Below are 20,645 nucleotides of genomic sequence, written 5' to 3' on the forward strand. Positions count from 1 at the left end.
TTCTGCCTCCTGAGTGCTCGGATCAAAGGCATGCGCCAGCAGTGCCCAGTTATCATCCCCAGCTTTGAGTATATATAGGTCATGTAACTCATTAGGAGAAGGGATGTTCTCCTTATTTTAGTGTTTCAATGCAGAACGTGGCTTAAACGCAAAAAGCAAATTTAAGAAAACTTCTGCTGAGGCTGTCAAGATCAACAGAAAGTCAAAAGCTGTTACTAACCACAGTTATGAAATCAGGGATAAAAAGATCCACTAACCCAATTATTGGCAGTAAATAGGTCAGGCCACTTTAAACAGTGCCAATGTACAATAAACACGGAAGTCAAAACCAAAAACAAAACAAAACCCCATCATTCAATTAACAACCCTTTATTATTCAACGTAGGCAAACAATCCAAAATCAGTCCATGTAGGTGGATGAGGAAGTTGACTAAAATAGAAAAAGTACAGTTTTACTTAGCAATGCTCACACACTATGCAGAGGAGCTCCCAGGAGGGTGAGATCCCACAACACCACGGCAAGGAAGGCACACGTTCCTGCCACATCCTAACACCAGTCAAGCCCCACCCCTAAGGAAAGCTGTTAGTACCCAAACGGGGACCCTTCACTATCTCACCTTCCAGTTCATGGTCAATAAAAAGGCAAGGAGAACATTAGCTTTCTCTCACAAGCAATAAAATCATAAAAACAGCTGAGATATGAGGATTAGGATAAGCTAGTATAATTTTCTGCTTTTAATGTATAGATATTTTAGACTTGACAGTCTTCCACATACAGTCAGATAGGTTTATAGAAGAATTTCACATAATAGCAAATAGAGAAGCTGTTAGTTCGTGCATTTTATGATTCAGTCAATCTTCAAATGTTTAGACCTCGGAGCTGCTAATGACGCTAAATTCAATGCCATGCTGGTTGAGTCTGTCAATCAACTTTGTTCTGGAGAAAGCTGCTCCAGGTGTGAAGACACCGCCCCTGTAAAACAGGAACAAGAGAACACAGTGCACAAGGCTCCTCTCCAGCCCTCTCCTCCGTGGGCCGAGCAATGGAGTCACTCACACCTCCTGAAAACCAATTCTTCCCCATCACATTCCTAAAACCTGCCAAATGAGCACGTGGCTCTTAGTCCACGGCACTGTTTAGTTCCTCGTGAGACTTTTCCATACTACAGGTGTGCTCAAGGGGCCCTCTGAGCATCACACACCTGAGTCTTCACACTCAAGAGGACTAAATAAAAACATAAATGGAATTCATTCAGCTAGCTAACTATTATTAAACAGCACTTCAAGTTGATGAAAACGAAGTTTCTTCAACTATAATGGCCAATATTTGCAAAAATGCCAAATGATGAGTACTGGAAAGTTTTAGTTAGGTTTTACTACACACAACTTCTATCTATATTCCTTAATACTGTTTTAGGTTATGCTGATTTGCCTTTCAGCCATGGGTTTCTGTGCACTGGTGAGGTTGGCTTAGTTCCAAGGGTACCAGCTAAATGCTCAGTAAGACAGCACACTCCATAACCACCTGGGCAGCAGCCGTGACTCAGTTCCCACCTGCTCAGCCAGGACTCCCCTGCCACTCAGCACTGATTAGGAGCCCTGGGTAACACTGCTAAGTAAACAACAGGGCCCCTTTCTGAGTGTCAGGCTCTAGGCTTGAGTTTTGTTTTCTTTAAATAAAGAATGGAAGCCAGCTTACATGGCTCTCATTCACCTTCACAGTAGTTCCAAAGGCAGATAAGGAATTGTGCTTGGCATTGCTTTAACATATATCTTTAGTCCAAAGGAACCCAAGACTAAAAATCAACTCAAAAATAGCTACGATGTCACCTGGCTGGAAACGCACTTTCTCACTAGAAGAAATGCAAACTTACCCTTTAGGGAGATCAGAGGCGTCATTCAGAAGAGTCATGGCTGCCTGAACCATGGCTATAGGAGTAGCCACGTAGCCAGCCTCTGCAGGAAAGGGTCAGGCAAAGGAAAATGTTCACGGGTGAGCATCATCTCAAAATCAAGGGTGCATTTCATGTCTAGCACTGAGTATACAGAGATTTTTTTTTCAATAAATATTCTAGTCTCTTAACAAAAATAATAGTGAACATTTATGTAGCTCATGTTGAATATATATATATATATATATATATATATATATATATATATACCTTTATCCAAACTGCTCGGGACTTCTATGCTTTAGGCTTTCTGGTTTTGTTTTTGTTTTTTCATACATATTGGAATATGTACACACACACACACACACACACACACACACACACTGAAATTATTACTCTGGAGGGTTTTGTTTTTGTTTTCCCAAACAGGGTTTCTCTGTGTAGCTCTGGCTGTCTCGGAATTCACTCTGTAGCCCAGGCTGGCCTTGAACTCAAGAGATCTGCCTGCCTCTGCCTCCCAAATGCTGGGATTAAAGGCGTGCACCACTATGTTGGCCTTGGAGACAATCTTACAAGATATTTTGAGCACACTGGCAATTTGACATTACCCAGTACGTGAGGTCAGGTGCCGAATCTGCCGTTTGTGTAACTGTTGGTGTTCAAAATGGTCTGATTGTGGAGAATTTCAAATTCTGGACTTTCCGATTCCAGATCCTCACCTGTACTTACTGTTCGGAACTATCTGTACTAATGCTTAAGAACGAACCTCGGTTTGCTCCGGTCATATGTGAGCAACAGCACTGCATCCCCACTTCACAGACAGGGCAATGCCCCGTGCCCTTCTTCACCTGATCTCACGGAGCAGCAGCGCTAGGTGGTCGCCCGCCCGCAGGCGGGCTCCTGGTCTTCCCACCACCACACTGCCTCCTTCCTAACGACCCTGGATGCTGAGGACTCCCATCTCTGCTTGCTAGTCCTCTAAACTGATGCCTCCTTCCGCACTTAACAGAAACAACTCTCGGGATCTTAAAAAAAATGTAAATAAACTGGGGGCTGGAGTGATGGCTCAGCAGTTAAGAGCTGAACCTGACAGCTCTTCCAGAGGGCCAGGGTTCAATTCCCAGCACCCACATGGCAGCTCACAACTACCTTACTCCAGTTCCAGGAGACCTAACACCCTCACATAGACATACATGCAGGCAAAACACCAATGCACGTAAAATGAAAATAAATTAAAAAAAAAAAAAAAAAAACTGACTGTATCCAGTCACTTAAAGTCCTTAATAAAGTGGGATATTAGTGTTTATATTACTATCAAATAACTGAAACACAGTCAGATTATCTTTAAAAGCCAAGTTGTAATTTGAAAAGGAGGTGTGATTTAAAACCTGTCATCTGGCTTCATTAGTCCTGACCCGCAGTCATAGAGTGTGGTAATTACACTTCTCCTATAGCTCTTGTGAGGGCTTGTCTCTGCATAGTGCTCCAGAAAGTTCTTCAGTCTTTTGGGCAATGGATCCTCTTAACAATCTATCAGAAGTTATTATGCTCCTTTATAAAATGTGTATAAATCTATATAGTTCACAAAATTTGAAACCTTGGGCCACAGATTTGACTCACAGAACAACTACACTACTTAAGTAAGAGACTGAAGCAGGCAAAAATACCAGCTGACCTTTTCTTATTCATAATTAAAATTTGCCATTTTCAAACTTGGATTATTAAATCATCATGAAAAAGAAGGCAAGATGTGTTAACAAAATTGGCTAATAACATCATCAACCCTTCTATAGACAGAATAATTTCAAAATACATAATCCATGCAAATGTAGTTCTAAAACAAGCATACCACTTCAGTCTGAGACAATGTAACCAAGAGACAGCCTTATGCCATACGCACAATACCTGGTCCTTTCACTTGGGTACAGATTTTGATATTTGGTTTGTTCTTTTCGATACTAAAGCCATGGCTGTATCCTTGACCAAAGAATGTCATCGTAAATGATGATTCATCCATCTGTGAAAAAAAAGCAAAGGGTGTGCTTAGTGATACACCTATTCCTTCTAGAACACAATAAACCCTGCTGTCCTACTCCATGAGACATATATGCTTTTCCTCACTGAATGTTTTAATGGCTCTCAAAATCCTGTGACAGATTTTTAGATGTTTCCATTAAAAAGTACTGGTTTTGAACACTAATAACTCTAAACTGCCAAACAGAAAAATGGCCCACAAGACATTCTCCTTCCCTCCTTCTGAAGGTTTTGTGATGCACTGTTACCATTCACCAGGTTTTCACTATTAAACTTAAATAGCCAGTTGTAACCAACAGTTCTGAGACCACTCTCCTGCCTCGGGCTGGTGTTAGGCTGCTGTTCACTTAGCCTTCTGAGCTTCTGGGCAGATCTGGTGACCTCACCAGCTCCAGGACCTTCTTGTCCGCAGCTTTGATGACCCCCACAGCAGCTGTCTGCCTCATGTCACAAAAGCGAAAGGACCAGTGGAGGAGAGTCAGGGAAGCCCTCAACACACGTGGGTTTGCCTGGACCACACAAGATGTTTGTTTGTTTTTTAAGACAGGGTTTCTCTGTGTAGCCCTGGCTGTCCTGAACTCGCTCTGTAGACCAGGCTGGCCTCAAACCCACAGAGATCTTCCTGCTTCTGCCTCCCAAAGTTGGTGTTAAAGGCGTGTGTTACCATGCCTGGTGCATACACAGATATTTTTAACAGATTAAAACAATCAACGTATTCTCTGCCGTATGTATGTATCCCCTTCGTGCAGCTGATTACACTGCCACCATGCAGTTCTCATTGAATCTGCCCACTTTCGTGACTTACTCAGAAAAATTTACCTGCTCCCTGTGGTAGTCTGGAGGTAACGGCCCCCAGAAGCCCACAGTGGGTGGCGCTATTAGGAGGTGTGGCTTTGTTGGAGTGGGTGTGGCCTTGTTGGAGGAAGGGTGCCACTGTGGGGGCGGCTTTGAGGTCTACTTTGCTCAAGCTCTGCTCAGTGTGACATACTTCCTGTTGCCTTCTGATCAAGATGTAACCAAGCACCATGTTTGCCTGCACGCTGCCATGCTCCCTGCCATGATGCTAACGGACTGATCCTCTGAAACTAAGCGAGTCACCCCAGTGAAATGTTTCCTTATAAGAGTTGCTGCCGTGGTCACGGTTTCTCTTCACAGCAACAGAAACCCTGACTAAGACACCCTTCTTCTTTTTTTTTTTCTGACATCCCCTTCTATCTCTTCTCAAAGCATGCTTTTCCTAACATTTTGGGCCTCATTCTTTCTCCAAAACTCTTCTCCCTGCCATGTGGGGAGCTCTATGCCAATTTAACTAAAATGGCATGGCTTTCCCCCCACTTTCTTTTATCTAGCTTTCTCCTCAGGATGGTGGCTGTGATTTCAGCTGCTGCCCTGATGTTTTTCTTCTCAACTCTAACAAAATCATCCTTGAGTAAGTCTGGCACCTGCAACCCAAGGACAATGAACAGATGGGAACAGATCAGTGCGTCACTCAACCCTCATCAGGAGGCATCTTCTTTTCAGGGGATGGGAATTGAGAGTGACCCAACTGGACAATGTGCAGAGTGAGAGATGTGGGAACACTCAGATCTAAACGGAACATCTTCATCAAACCCTCCCCTCAAGGCTCAGGGATCCTTGTAGAAGAAGAGGTGGAAAGATTATAGGAGCCAGAGGTGGTGGATTATTCCAAGATACAACACAGCTGATGCACATATGAACTCACAGAGACTGACAGCGCATACAGGATTAAACAGGTTCAAAACAGACAGAGTGCCCGCACTGAGAAGGAGAGGTGGACACAAAGTTCCAACCCTGAGAACCCAACCAAGAAGCTATTTGATACTGATATTGATACATACGGGGAAAGGAAGTCAGTTTTCTACAACAGAGTGTCACTGTGTATATCAACCAAACTCTAAGGCAGGCCCAGGAGTAACTGGCCAAAACAAAACTGACTCCATTTTGTGTGTGTCTGGGGGGGGGGGCTTTTTCATTTTGTTTTTGTATTTTTTGTCCTTTTGGGGTTTTTTTATTAGTTTGATTTTCATTTTTTGTTTTGTTTCGAGAGAGAACAAGAGAGAGAAAATAAGGTTGGGTGGGAAGGGAGGAGGGGAGAATTTGGGAGGATTTGGGGGAAGGGAAAGAATATGATCAAAGTATATAAAACTTTTAAAAATTTTCCTTGAGCTTTCTTCTGAGTCTATTCCTAAACATTTTCACGAATGAGATGAAGACCTGCAGTAGGGACACTGTTTCCCTAGTAACAGACAGCAGTTCTCCAGGACTTCCCCCACTTTCAGTAACAGGAAAATGCTACCATGTCTGGCAAACACACTTTACCAGGCTGCCAATCCTAACCACATGATTCATTCTCCAGGACTCACATGGTGGAAGGAGAGAACCAACCCCAGCAAGTTGTTCTCTAACCTCTCATACATGCGGTGGCACACGGTACCCACACACATACACAAAACACACAAATAAATGTAGTAAAAAGATGGAATTCCAGAAAAAAACAATGCATTAATTAAAAGCAGGAAGGGACACAGTAGGTTGGTGTATCTGGAAAAAATAACCCGAGTCGTGCAAACAAAGCCAGACACACAGGACACACTGGCCCCGCCTCTGCTGTGTGTGTGTGTGTGCGTGTGGCAATGCACTAAATGATCAAGCTCGGCACACATTCAGCTTCGGGACTATTTTCAACATTTTGAGTTGCTGCTCCAAGTAATCAGAGGTGGATGCAAAATGAAACCCCAAGACCATGAGGTGTCCAGGGTGGCCTCAAACCTCTGGAAGGAATTCATGCCAGCAATGATCTAGTACTTCACACACAAATCACCCAGCCCTGACCAAGAGCATTCTGCCTCCACAGCAGTGGTCTTAACCACCGCACTGCTCTGGCATCACCGGGAAGCTTCTGAAAACCCCAATGCTCAGGTAGGACTCTTTGGTCATCAGCTCAGGACTTTCTCTGCAAGTTGAGAACTGCTCGGCATTTTTAGCCCACTCTCCAGATCTACTAATCAGAGTGTGGGCTAGGTCAGGTCTACTAGGAACAAAAGGCTCAGATGTGATTCTCTGCAAAATTCATTGCCAGACATGGTGAGTCAGAAGTGTTTTAAATAAGACAATTAACAAGGCCAAATTTTTGTATGTGTTAGATCTTTTGGACAGCAGTGGGAACGTGGATAGAAAACACAAGAATGTTATGAAAAGTTTAGTCCAAAGGTAAGGACCTATAATAGCAAGTAAACAAAAAGGCAACACAGAACAGGAGATTATGTGCAGATCATCATCTGATAAGAGATGCTTATTTAGAAAATACAGACACCTTCTATCCAAACCAACAATGGACAAAGAGGAATAGACATTTTTCCAAAGAAGACACACAAAATGTTCAATATCAGGAGTCATCAGGGAAATGCAAATCAAAACCATGATACCAATGTACATCCATTAGATGGCTACTATAAGAAAAAATAAAAAGTAAAAACAGTTGGTGATGCTGCTCTTGCAGAGGATCCGAATTCATTCCCAGCATTCCCATTAGACAACTAACAACTGTCTGTAACTCTGATTCCAGGGGAATGCAGATACAAATACATACATAAAAATAATAATTAATCTTTTTAAGTTTGTGAGGCTATGGAGAAGGTGGGATACTGGAGTAATAGTGAGAGGTAAATGATGAGATTTTAACGGAGTTAACAGTTCTTCAAAAAATTAAAAATAGAATTAATATGTAACCCAGGCACTCTACTTTTGAATATATAGCTAAAAAATATCTGGAGCATAATTTTACACTGATATTTGTACACAGCAGCATGTTCACAACAGGTAAAAGCTGGAAGGTAGTCCACATCCATTCATAGATAATAGAAAGTGGCATATACATAGAGTGAATTAACCATTCATCCTTAAAAGGAAAAGAACTTCTAACATACCCTGGATGGACCTTGAGGACCTACAGCTAACAGAAGTAGGCCAGACAAAGAAGAACAAATACTTTGTGATTCCATCTCTATGAAATATCTAGTGATAGCAATAAAATGGCAGTTCCTGGGGCTGGAGGGACCAGGAGATGAGTGGCTATTTAATGAGTATGTTGCAGTTTTACAAGACAAAGTTGTGGGGATGGAGGGTGTGGAGGTTGCACAAAAACACAAATGTACTTAAATCCACTTGATAATTAGAAATGATAAGTTTTGTTTTGTGTACTTTATAATAGATTTTTAAAAAAGGAGACTGGGTCTAAACCAAGGCATGTGAGATACATTTAGAGGAAAATCTATAATGATGCCGTTTATGGTAGGAGAAATTGGTAGTGCCAGCAAACAAGATGGACAATATAGAAGGGAGTTTGAGGAGAAAGGACTCCAGACCTCAGCACACTGAACTGCTCCAGGTGGACCTGCCAATGGAGATGTGTGCCTGCTAAGCGCTCTGTGGGGAGTGAGTAGCAGGGTCCCTGCGCATCTTCAACCTTGAGGGACTAGCAGAGAGGTGAGACCACAGCACAGCAGGTAGAAAGACACTGGGGGACACAGACGAGCAGTTATCTCAGGAGCCCCCACCCCCACCCAAGTAACCAAAGTTCAAAAGTGTATTAGGTTAGAGACCCAGACATAAAAAACAACGATTACCTGTTTTTGTGTTGGACCTTGTTTTGAAAAATAACCAAAGGAAAAGAGCCATGGGAACTAAAGAAGACAAAAAACAAACAGTGATATTTTCAAGACTTCATGAGAAATATTACTCAAGATCTTATTTTATAAAAAAGCTTACTTACCTTTACAAGAAGGTGTCTTCCAATGCTGAACTTCACAAAGAATAAAAAGAAAAGTCCTGCAAACATCAGCTTAATAACAGAGGTGATGCCTCCCACTGTTACGTAAGCAGCATACTGAACCTGGGTGCACAACAGAGTCAGGGTGTTAACGAGTACAGAGGACGGGGGCTGTGCTGCTCTTACTCTCTAGTTACCAATGCTAAATCACAATGCATCTGATGACTGCATTTGTTCTACAGCCTCTTCAGAACCCAACACCGGGAGCCTATGCTTTAAAGGACCTGTTACATATGGCAATTAGCTTGCTCTACTTGAACACCAAAGTCCACATCATCTACAATTTATCTGAGTCTAGTAATAATACTATATAGCCCCGGCTTGCCTTGAACTCATAGAAATTCTCCTGCCTCAACTTCCTGAATGCTGAGATTACAGTCATAAGCCACTACATCTAGTTCACCCGCCACCTTTTAACCTGAGATAGTTTCCTCTTGATGAGTATGAACAACTCACTCCTTCACCAAAAGGATGTGCTAGTATTCTAGAGGTAGGAAGGAGACCCAAAGGTGGGGGGCCAAGACATCTCCAAAAACCACTACAGAAATAGAATTCTAGCAGTTGAAACACTAAACAGAGACAGTTGGGTGGTTTTTGTTGATTCTATAGAAGGCCAGATTTAAATCATACACAAAGCTGGTACCATGTTCATGATCTAACTTTATACACATTATTTACTCTTTTTTTAATTTATAAACATGAACATCAAAATTTTGAGATATTAAACATATTGAAGAACTAAAATAAACACGGACTTACTCTTCATTAATAAATAAGACATGTTTACTTACTGGAGAGTCCTCTAAATTTTCATGTAAGTAACGCTGAGTCCTCTTCACAACAGACATATCAGATCCCAAAAAAGGAATGGAATATGAGTTCAGCTCTCTACAATAGGAAACTGGCCACCTGCAAAATAGAACCATGAAAATGTTAATTTCCTCTAATTACTACAGTGATCACAACTTTGGCTAATAAATTTCCAAATTAAAAAAATCAGAAACCTTTCTTGGAGTGATTAATAAGGCAAGAGTGTGCCTTTAGTTCAATGTGTTTCTAATAGTTTTCCTTTGTTCTCCATACCTACCCCATAGTAATAATACTTTGTTATTCTTCATACTACTGACACACCACACACACACACACACACACACACACACACACACACACGCACGCACACGCATAGTGTTTGATCCCATCTGCTGTGGATATCACTCTATGTAAATAAAACACTGATGGCCAATGACCAGGCAGGAGGTAGGTGGGACAAGGAGAGAGGAGAATTCTGGGAAGCGGAAGGCTGGGAGAGAGACACTGCAGCCACCACCAGGAGAAGAGCATGTAGAGACGCCGGTAAGCCACCAGCCACGTGGCAAGCTATAGATTTATAGAAATGGGTTAATTTAAGATAAAAGAGCAGTTAGCAAGAAGCCTGCCACGGCCATACAGTTTATAAGTGATATAAGCGTCTGAGTGATTATTTTATAAGTGGATTGTGGGACTGCGGGCTTGGGGAACCTGGAGAGAAGCCCTCCAGCTACAAATGGCGCCCAACGGCTCGAGTTTCCACCTTAAACCTGAGAATATTTAATAACCAATTCTTAACAGAGCCAAAACCAGGTTCCTGCTTCTTGTCTCATACGGACAGCTAGATGCGGCAAAACGCAAATTAAACTGTGTGGTAGATTTAGTCTTTACTAGTATTTAAAAAAAAAAAAAAAAAAAAGGTTTCTGGGCTACACGCTGCTTTGATAAAAGCTTAGACCCACTATTTCTGAGACTTGATGACTCCCAGAGCTGGCGGAAAACGTACCACTGCCATGTTGGGAAGCTGAAGTGGGCGGAGCCAGCAGCCACAGCGCCGTTTCAGGCTTACAATGGTACAGTTTAAAGCAATAGGCTCAAGGCTCAAGATAATATAAAAAATAAGCCACGTAACGATGGCTACCACACAGAGAATCTGGATTATGTTGTCTTTGATATTCGTAACTGAAGGAAAATATTTCATTACAAAAGCTGTTGAGTTATGCCAAAATGTATATTTTAAAAGTACCTTGACTTCAAAATTTGGATATAAGGATATGTTACTTTGAAAAAGAAGTTCTGCTTTTGTCTCCACAGAAAGCCAGAGGCTGTGGATTTGTTCCAGATTAAGATACATCAGGTTTCACCAGCCAAGACCCCCTGAAAGGACTCCGATGACACCATGGCCCAGATGATCCAACATCCAGACCGGTTTCAAGGCAACTGGTTCACACAATACAGCCTCACGGACTACCCCATAGGTCTAAAATTTTCTTTGTATCCCCATAAGATACAGCGCCCCCCTCCAGCAGGAAGTAGTAAGAGATGCTACGCCCAAATTCCCAAATATACCAAGCTGGCTTTAGAGGTGGAATTGGCTCACTCCCCCTCTAAACCCAGACATATTGCTTTAAAAAAAAAAATGGTTAAGAGATTCTTGTGTCCCAAATCAGAAGAGCCCTCTGGTGTGGGACAGAGAGAAACCAATATTTTTATTTAAAACAGGTTGATTATAAATGTGATCTCTTTCTAAAAAAAAAGAAAAGGGGATATAATATAGATATATAGGAGGATATGGAGATGATAAGATAAAAGGGTAGATTAATGAACCTACTTTTAAAGAACAACTTGTTTAAAATGTTTTACATTGGTATAGATTTTAGTTTATGTTTAAAATGTTTTACATTGGTAAATATTTAGTTTATTAATACAAACTTAAAGTTAATTTTGTTATACTGTATATATATATTTCTATTCTTGTTTGAGGTATTATGTTTAACTCATTTAAAATTGTAATGGATGATTAAAAATAGATTAATAATCAGTCATCTATGATAATCATATTTGTAGCCATGTTAGTTAAGTCTTCTAGGTATACATAGATATATTTCAGATAGATAGGTAATCTTCAAACACTTCATAGACCTAGAGAATATGGCATTTAAATAACTTAAAATTCTGTTGATGTGAGACACAATTGCTCCTGGCTGCACCAATTGATCCCGAGAGAATGTTGGGCTTCTAAGACATTTCCATTTGGAAGTTTGTCTTTTGGCACAAAATGGCCTACTGGGCAAAGAACTGCCCTTGCCTTGATGGCTGACAGTACAAATGCAATGCTCTCCTTTCTGGACAAGTGGGACACAAGGAAAGCGACCACTGTACTCTGCCAAGACAGGGTAAGATGGTCTTTCAGAAATCCTGCTTCTGAAAATGGTCTGTCAGATACTCTAGGCCTGTAGCCAATTTGAATGCACCAACAATGCTGAGAAACATCAGGTGACTGTCCAGGCTGCCAGCTGTCTTGGTCTACTCTTGCAAGATTCCCGAAGTTGCTTGCATCCGTCTACCATTTCTCAGGTACCATTATGTTCCTTCTCAGGTCTTTGATGTGGTTAAAGGCTAGATAGTCGTAATTTCCTCAGTTATGATAAAAGATAAGTTAGCTATAAAACCTTAAACTCACAAATATAAGATAGATAGGACATCTTCTTTAATATTGTAACTATAATTCTTGCTCGGTAATTGTTTTGTTATATGTAATTTTACCATGTTAAAGTTAAAACCTTCCTTTTTAAAAAAAGAAGAAAGGGAAGTGCTGTGGATATCACTCTATGTAAATAAAACACTGATGGCCAATGACCAGGCAGGAGGTAGGTGGGACAAGGAGAGAGGAGAATTCTGGGAAGCGGAAGGCTGGGAGAGAGACACTGCAGCCACCACCAGGAGAAGAGCATGTAGAGACGCCGGTAAGCCACCAGCCACATGGCAAGCTATAGATTTATAGAAATGGGTTAATTTAAGATAAAAGAGCAGTTAGCAAGAAGCCTGCCACGGCCATACAGTTTATAAGTGATATAAGCGTCTGAGTGATTATTTTATAAGTGGATTGTGGGACTGCGGGGCTTGGGGAACCTGGAGAGAAGCCCTCCAGCTACACCCATCAACTTCTCTAGATACTGACTTCAACACCACTCACCAGCCCAACTCTTATATCTTATCTGATAAAGTTCTCACATATGAGGGTTATTCACATTAATTATGTTAAATGATCACTTTTGGGGGGCAGGGTTAGAGACATAATTTCTCTTGTAACCCTGGCTGTTCTGGAACTCACACTGAATAGACCAGGCTGGCCTCAAACTCTGGTCTACAGAGCGAGATCCAGGACAGGCACCAAAACTACACAGATAAACCCTGTCTCTAAAAACCAAAATAAATAAATAAATAAATAAACAAACAAACAAACAAACAAATAAAATAAAATAAAAAATAATAATAAAGTACTTAAACGTAGTATAATATGCTAATTACATTTTCACTTTGAAAATAATTCGGAACTTATCAAAAGTCTCCAAGCTTTTCCTAGTAGAACATTACCAGCCAACCAACAGCAACGCAACACACAGACTAAAGTAGTACAGAACACATTTTAAATTACTATACCTTCTTTTCAACTTTGAGCCAATAATCGGGACGGGTTTCAGACTTGATGCACTCCGCAGTTTTCTTAAACTACCCTTATCTCCAAAACCGTAAATTGCTGACTTCCAGGTACCATCGTGAATACACAACCCCTAAGAAAACATTTCACAAGATAAACATGTCATATGGGTAATACTGAAAGGTAAGATCAAGTAACTTAGAGTTATTACATTTCACCTCCATTTGTGCAAGACATAATCCCGCAATTAATCATTTTGGCATGAATTTTCATGGCTAACTCGCTGTGGGATGGTCTATATGTCAAATGTGTTGCTCTGATTGGTCAATAAATAAAACACTGATTGGCCAGTGGCCAGTCAGGAAGTATAGGCAGGACTAACAGAGAGGAGAATTGAGGGAACAGGAAGGCGGAGGGAGACACTGCCAGCCGCTGCCATGACAAGCAGCATGTGAAGATGCCGGTAAGCCACGAGCCATATGGCAAGGTATAGATTTATAGAAATGGGTTAATTTAAGATGTAAGAACAGTTAGCAAGAAGCCTGAGCCATTAGGCCAAACAGTTTAAATAATATAAGCGTCTGTGTGTGTGTGTGGACTGTTGGACTGCCGGGGCTTGGCGGGACCCGGAGAGAAAACTCCCCAGCTACACTACCTAGGCAGCAACACTACCCATTGCTTGGTTATATTCACTACGGACCCCAACACAAGTTCTTTCTTCTTCCTTACTGATTCATGCTGACTGGCACTAATGTGACCTTTATTACAGATGGGAGTCTTAGTACTGTGATCACAGTAAGTCACTCTAATGTAGCAAAGTCATTCACTAGCTTCACTTTCTAAAACTTAAATAGTGACTCTCACACTAAAAAGGACAAATGCATATAAAGATTAGTCTAAATCTTTTTTTTTTTTTTTTTTTTTTTTTGTTTTCGAGACAGGGTTTCTCTGTGTAGCTTTGCGCCTTTCCTGGGACTCACTTGGTAGTCCAGGCTGGCCTCGAACTCACAGAGATCCACCTGGCTCTGCCTCCCGAGTGCTGGGATTAAAGGCGTGCACCACCATCGCCCGGCTAGTCTAAATCTTTTTAAGAGCCACGTATCATTTGCAAAACATTTTTCGTATTAGCTTGAAAAGACAGGCAAGCAGGAAACTGACCTCAGGTCCTGAGTGTATGGTCAGGAAGCTTTCCACGGCAGTCAGAGTACCTAAAGGGATAAGAGACGGCATAAGGTCAAATCAAATCAAACCCAAATTACTCCACTAGGACAAGTAATAAACCATGCCAATCAGGTGGGGGCATTTTTATTAAGCTTACAGCTGGGAAAAAATCAGAAAATCTGCACAGACAACAGTTTTATTATGTTATTATCCACAGATGAAAACACAGTTAATAAGGCCAGGAGAACTCCCAGAAAGAAGAGGTTAGCATGACTAACTAGTAGTGTTGACAAACTCTCCTGCAGTATTTAATTGAACAAGGCTAAGAATCTTCTCCAATAAGACAACAGCTTAACCTGCTCATCCTGGAAGGCTCATCACCCCACTCAGGGCAATGATTCTGGCTTAAACATAATTGTTTTCAAGGAATTTTCAATAGTAATTGAAATTTACTGCAAATGTTCAGAAAAAAACACTAAACACTCCTTGTGGTGACTTCTAAAATACTTCAAACATTGGCTGGGAATATGGCTCAGTGGTAGAGCTCTTGCCTAGCATTTGTGAGGCCCTAAGTTCAATTCCCAGCACCACAAAAAAACAAAGACAAAAGAAAATACTTAAAGCTGTTAAAATAAAAAACATACTGGGTGGTGGTGGTGCACGCCTTTAATCCCAGCACTTGGGAGGCAGAGGCAGGCAGATCTCTGTGAGTTCGAGGCCAGCCTGGGCTATAGGGTGAGTTCTAGGAAAGGCTCCAAAGCTACACAGAGAAACCCTGTCTCAAAAAACAAAACAAAACAAAACAAAACAAAAAGAATAAAAAACATATATCACAGGGCTAGGGATGTAGCTCAGGGTAGAGAGAGTGCTGGCCTAGTCACCATGGCTACAAACACAAAGTTCTGCTGTGAGATTTCAGTACTCTTTTGACCAGTAATTACCGTTCATTTGATTTCTGGTGTATAACACTCCTAGATCTGCTGGAATGGAGTCAAAGCCACTGCTTCCAATGATATAAACCCCTTTTTCTGCAGCTTTCTCATGATACTTCGCATGCATTAGCTCCAGAAACTAAAAGATCCAGGACAAAAATGTGAATCAGAGTTTATAGACACACCTAGACCAATATTAAATGATTTCTCCTAAAGACAAAGCCATTAAACTGGAAATGCAAACATGTGGCCTGCAGCACAGTATTAACTGCTCAATGGTTTTCACATATTCTGCAAATACGAACCCCAAGCTACAGTGTGACAGCAAGCACAGGGATGCACTCGTCTAACTAGTAACTAAAAATGATTATTTTAGGATGCATTTCACTGTGAAGCACTTTTTTTTTTTAAATCAAAAAACTTACCCCAGATTGCATTACCCAGCTGAGCTTTCTAGACATTATCTACACACGGGGTAGGAAAGGGGCTAGGACAGAAGAACGCCTGTTCAAATCCCTGTCTAAATTGTGTGGAGTTTTACTTTGGTTTTTTGAGTGCTAGGATGGAACATAGGGCCTGCTATGTTAGGCAAGGGCTCTATTCACTGGACTATATACAGCCTCAGCTACACCAAATTTTAGAACAGACTTAGATTTATAGAAAAAACAAGATTAGAGAGCTTCCATGTTGACTGAAACTCAGTTTCTGCCATTATTAACACTTTTTATACTGGCAGTTGCTAGAAATAGGAACCAAAACTGATACCTTAGTAACTAAATCTTCTCCTTTAAAAAAATGATTTTCATTTTGCATGTATGGGTGTTTTGCCTGCATGTGTGTCTATGTAGCACATGTGTGCAGTGCCCTGGAGGCCAGAAGAGGGCACTGGAACCCCTGGAACTGGATTTACAGAGGTTGTAAGCAGCCACGCCAGAGCTGGAAACTGAACCCAGGTTTCTAGAAGAGCAACTAGTGCTAACCACTGAGCCATCTCTTCAGCACCCCCCATACATACATGCATAGACATACATACATCTGTGTATATGGTAAGGTGTTTTGCCTGCATGTGTGCCTGATGCCCATGGATGCCAGAAGAGGGCATCAGATCCCCAGGAACTGGAGTTAGAGTTGTGAGCACCATGCGGGTGCTGAGACTCAAAGCCGGGTCCTCTGGAAGAAGACCTCTTAACCGCTGAGCCGGCTCTCCAGGCTGCCCGCCGTGTTAATGGTACTAGGGATCACACTCACGGCAGGAGCTCTACCACTGGGGCTACCCTAGTCCTTCTGCCCTGCTTATTCAGGCACAGGGTCTCACTGCTGCCCATGCTGGTCCTGAGCTCACTCTGTCTGAGGCAGGTCTTGAACTTTGATATTCCTGCCTCAATTTGCTGAGTAGCTAGGATTCCAGGCCTGGCTTAAAGTCCATTTCTAATTTATTCCTGGAGACAATTTTACCCAATGTCCTTTTTCTGTCCCAAGATCCCTGAATAACACATCACACACAGATGCTAAGTTTCCTGAGACTCCCTTTGGCAGCAAGTTTTTCATATTTCCCTTGATTTTGACAATCTTGATTGTTTTGAAGAACCAGATCAGCATTTTTTTTTTTTTTTTTTTTTTTTTTTTTTTTCGAGACAGGGTTTCTCTGTGTAGCTTTGCGCCTTTCCTGGGACTCACTCTGTAGCCCAGGCTGGCCTCGAACTCACAGAGATCCGCCTGGCTCTGCCTCCCGAGTGCTGGGATTAAAGGCGTGAGCCACCACTGCCCGGCTCAGATCAGCAATTTTATAGATTATCCAGCTACTAGAATTATCTAATGTTTAGAGATTACAGTGACTTAGGAAGAAGGATACACCCTACTGACACGCCGTAGTAACTTACAAGCCCCCAGTTTACTGTCATGTACACGTGCATGGTGGTGGGAAGCCTGCGTGTCACTGTGTGTGGAGTCAGTTCCCCCCATCCACCTTCACATGAGATCCAGAGAGCACATGCAGGTCACCAGGCTTTGAGTCTAGCACCTCCACCCACTGAGCCACCCTGTCACCTGGGCTTACTTGTGTTCACGCCAACGCTGGACACTTGGCCGGGGCAGAGTCTGTCAGGCTCCTGTGCTGTAAAGTAACATATGTTCTCTTCCTGAGGGCAGGGCAGCTGCCGAGCCTGGTCTCTCTCTCTTTTTTGTACTGGGGGCTGAACTCAGAGATTTGTGCTTGCCTCCCACTAAGCTAAATTCTCAATCCTTTCTACATCTTCTCGTCATTAGTTTTGAACTGGGTTGTTTGTATTTTCATATTTCTATTATTATTGATATATCATAGTTCTCTGAGGCTAGAGAGATGGCTCAGCAGTTAAGAGCACTGGCTGCTCTCCAAGAGGACCCGGATTCAATGCCCAGCACCTACATGGCAACTCACAGGCGTCTGTAACTCCAGTTCCAGAGGATCTGATGCCCTCTTCTGGCCTCCACAGATATCAGGCAGGCACACAAGTAGTACAGAGACATGCATGCAGACAAAACATTCATACATGTAAAGTAAAATAATCTTTAAAAATGGTGCCCTGTATATTCTGGACACTTACTGGGGTTTGGGGGAGGTTATGTGTGTTTGTTGTTCTGGTCTTTTCTCAATGCACCTGGGGCCCCAAGAATGCTATACCTCCTGCACACACTTTATTTCCAAATGTGGAGTCCCAATAAACGCATCACGGTTAGGAAGGAGGACTGAAAGGCAGTATTGATTGTAATTCCTGATTCTGTACTTGTTTTGTACCAAGTAAATAAACAGCAGGAGCAGAACTGGGACAAAGGGAAGGAGAGAGAGGAGGGACACAGTGCAGACCTGTTGGCTTTGACACTACTCTCATGGTAGGCTACAGAATAACTCACAAGCCGTTCACCACTGTCTACACTCTGGATTATTTTAAACAACACAGAATTGGTTTTGTTTAAGCCATGTGTCCTTCCTGCTCTGATAATTCACACTTTCCTAGTCTTTTCTGATCTATAACACAATTGATGATCTCTAAGCGTAGATTATATATACAGCATGCTGGTGATCAGCAGACACTACAGAACATAGGAATTTACATTCTGAAGGAGGTGGGGAAGTTCAGTGCCTGTTCACACAGGACCCCCACAGTATGGCAGACCAAATCCTACTTCCGTTTACTAGGTGTACGGCTATGAGCAAATTACTTAATCTTCATCTATAAAACAGGGAAGAAGAAAAGTACAGATATGTTTTCAAAGAGTTATATAAGGTGCTTAGCACAGTGTCTGGCAAATGGCAAGCATTAAATATAATGAGACCATTTAAATTTCATTATATAATATTTACATTATATAACATACATATATTTTCTGGAGGTTGCTGTGGATTGAACTCAGGGCTCACGCATACTAAGTACATCGTCTACCACTGAGTTGACCACCGAACCCATCATCTCTCATTTAAAACTTTTAAATTGAGAGGATATATATTTTTTTTTTTTTCTGAAATAGGGTTTCACTGTGTAGCCCTGGCTGGCCTGTAACTTGCTATGTAGACCAGACTGGCCTTGAACTCACACAGATCCTCCTGCTTCCTCTGTTTTGTGTTGTTTTGAGTCAGGGTCTTTTGTAGTTCATATTGTAGTCCATCTGATCCTCCTGCCTCCACATCCAGAGAGCTAGGATTCGGGGCACGTGCCGGCACGCCAGGTTTATGCACTACTGTGAATGGAACCCAGGGTCTGGTGCATGCTAATCACACATTCTACCAACTAAGCTACATCCCCTGCCCAAGTGGAGGGGATTTTACATTTATTTTCCTGTAATGCTACAAAGGTACATAGTTTTAAAGAGGGAAATCATAATGAAAAAGTTACTAAGAGACAGTCTGAGAATTACAACATACTGCATTAATAATTCATCTTACAGCATTCAGTAACATAAAAACCAGCACATCCACACACAAAGGAAATAACTAAAGATGTAAAAGAACATTTCAAGAACAATGAAGCTAAGATCTTATCAGAGCTCTTCCTCAAGCTAGGACTACAATACCGAGAGAATACCAGCTTTAAGGACTAGAAATGCAGCGGTCACTTTCAAAATGCCTACAAAACGGTACTAAATGTGCTTGCATTTCACAGAAAACTCACGAGTGACTAGTCTTGTTTTCTCCTTTCTGGTTTACATACCTGAGGCTCCCCGCAGATGTCAATACAACTTGTTCCGTTCTCAATACATGCTTTTACTACAGGCTCTCCATAAAATCGATACTGGGGAAAGAAGGAAAACCAGTAGTTATTCTTACTTCACGAGCTTAACTGAGCCAGAGGCCATTGTACAGCTGGGAAGAGGCTCAGTGTGTAAGTGTGTAAGTGTGTAAGCACCTCCCAAACACGCACGAGGACTTGGGTTGAGATCCCCAGAACCCCTGTAAAGGACCTGACGCAGTACTGCGTGTCTGTAATCCATGACATATGTGTATAATCTCCGTGCTCCTATGGTGAACTGAAAGGTGACAGGAGAATGTCTGGGAGCCCATGGGCCAGCAAGCCTGGTGTATGCAGTGACAAAAAAAGACCCTGTTTCAAACAAGGTAGAAGGTTCTCCTCTGACCATAACTGTGCCGTGGTACACACACACACACACACACACACACACACACACACACACACAAAGATTTCACAAGCAAAATGCCACTTCAGTCTTATCAGTGCAGCCTTAAGTTATTAAAAATCACATGCTGGGCTGATAAGACAGTTTAGCAGCTAAAAGCACCTGAGTTCAATCCTAGGGACCCACACGGTAGGACAGAATAGTAACACAGATAAAATAAAGTAACTGTACTGTCCTGCCTCACTATCTAAAGGTGCAATGGACTCAGAGGCCTGCATGTTTATCTCTAACTAAAGACAGAATGGAAAGTCTTACAGAAGAAATAACTGACTTGAATTAGATACCAAAAGAACAAAGACTTGTATGGAAAATGTAAATAAAAGTACAGCTATAAGAAAAGAGAGCTCCTACTGCTAAAAGCACAAGCAGTGAGAGATGAATTTAGAAAGAAGCACTGAGGTCAGATGAGGACGGACCAGGAGTGTCGGTTAGCACTTGAGCTTCACCTTTACTAGAGTACTCGGGCCTCCCGGAAGACTTTAAAGAGGACACACATGCGCGCGCACACACAGAGTCCTGGGACAGCAGCACTTCCTTCACAGGGCTGCTCCGGGGATGGGCCAGCAGCGTAGCACACGGCACTCACATTGTTATCTTTTTTGTTATTAGCAACGTCACTCGACATACAATTCTCAGGCTTG

General features: G+C 42.0%; 1 protein-coding gene across 1 annotated transcript in view; it reads right to left on the reverse strand.

Moving 5' to 3' along the window:
* Positions 1-353: 353 nt before the first annotated feature.
* Positions 354-20,645, reverse strand: part of Sccpdh (saccharopine dehydrogenase (putative)) — a 28,115-nt gene continuing 7,823 nt past the window's right edge. Inside the window, exons 3-12 of the mRNA XM_028865486.2 lie at positions 19,521-19,601; positions 15,346-15,475; positions 14,402-14,451; positions 13,246-13,376; positions 9,567-9,684; positions 8,719-8,838; positions 8,573-8,629; positions 3,798-3,909; positions 1,875-1,956; positions 354-973 (exon numbers count right to left, since the gene is read on the reverse strand). Coding sequence (XP_028721319.1) covers positions 868-973; positions 1,875-1,956; positions 3,798-3,909; positions 8,573-8,629; positions 8,719-8,838; positions 9,567-9,684; positions 13,246-13,376; positions 14,402-14,451; positions 15,346-15,475; positions 19,521-19,601 — 987 coding nt within the window. The 3' untranslated portion in view covers positions 354-867. The remainder of the gene's footprint in view (positions 974-1,874; positions 1,957-3,797; positions 3,910-8,572; positions 8,630-8,718; positions 8,839-9,566; positions 9,685-13,245; positions 13,377-14,401; positions 14,452-15,345; positions 15,476-19,520; positions 19,602-20,645) is intronic.

Source organism: Peromyscus leucopus, chromosome 15, assembly GCF_004664715.2.
Source record: "Peromyscus leucopus breed LL Stock chromosome 15, UCI_PerLeu_2.1, whole genome shotgun sequence".
Classification (NCBI taxonomy): Eukaryota; Metazoa; Chordata; class Mammalia; order Rodentia; family Cricetidae; genus Peromyscus; species Peromyscus leucopus.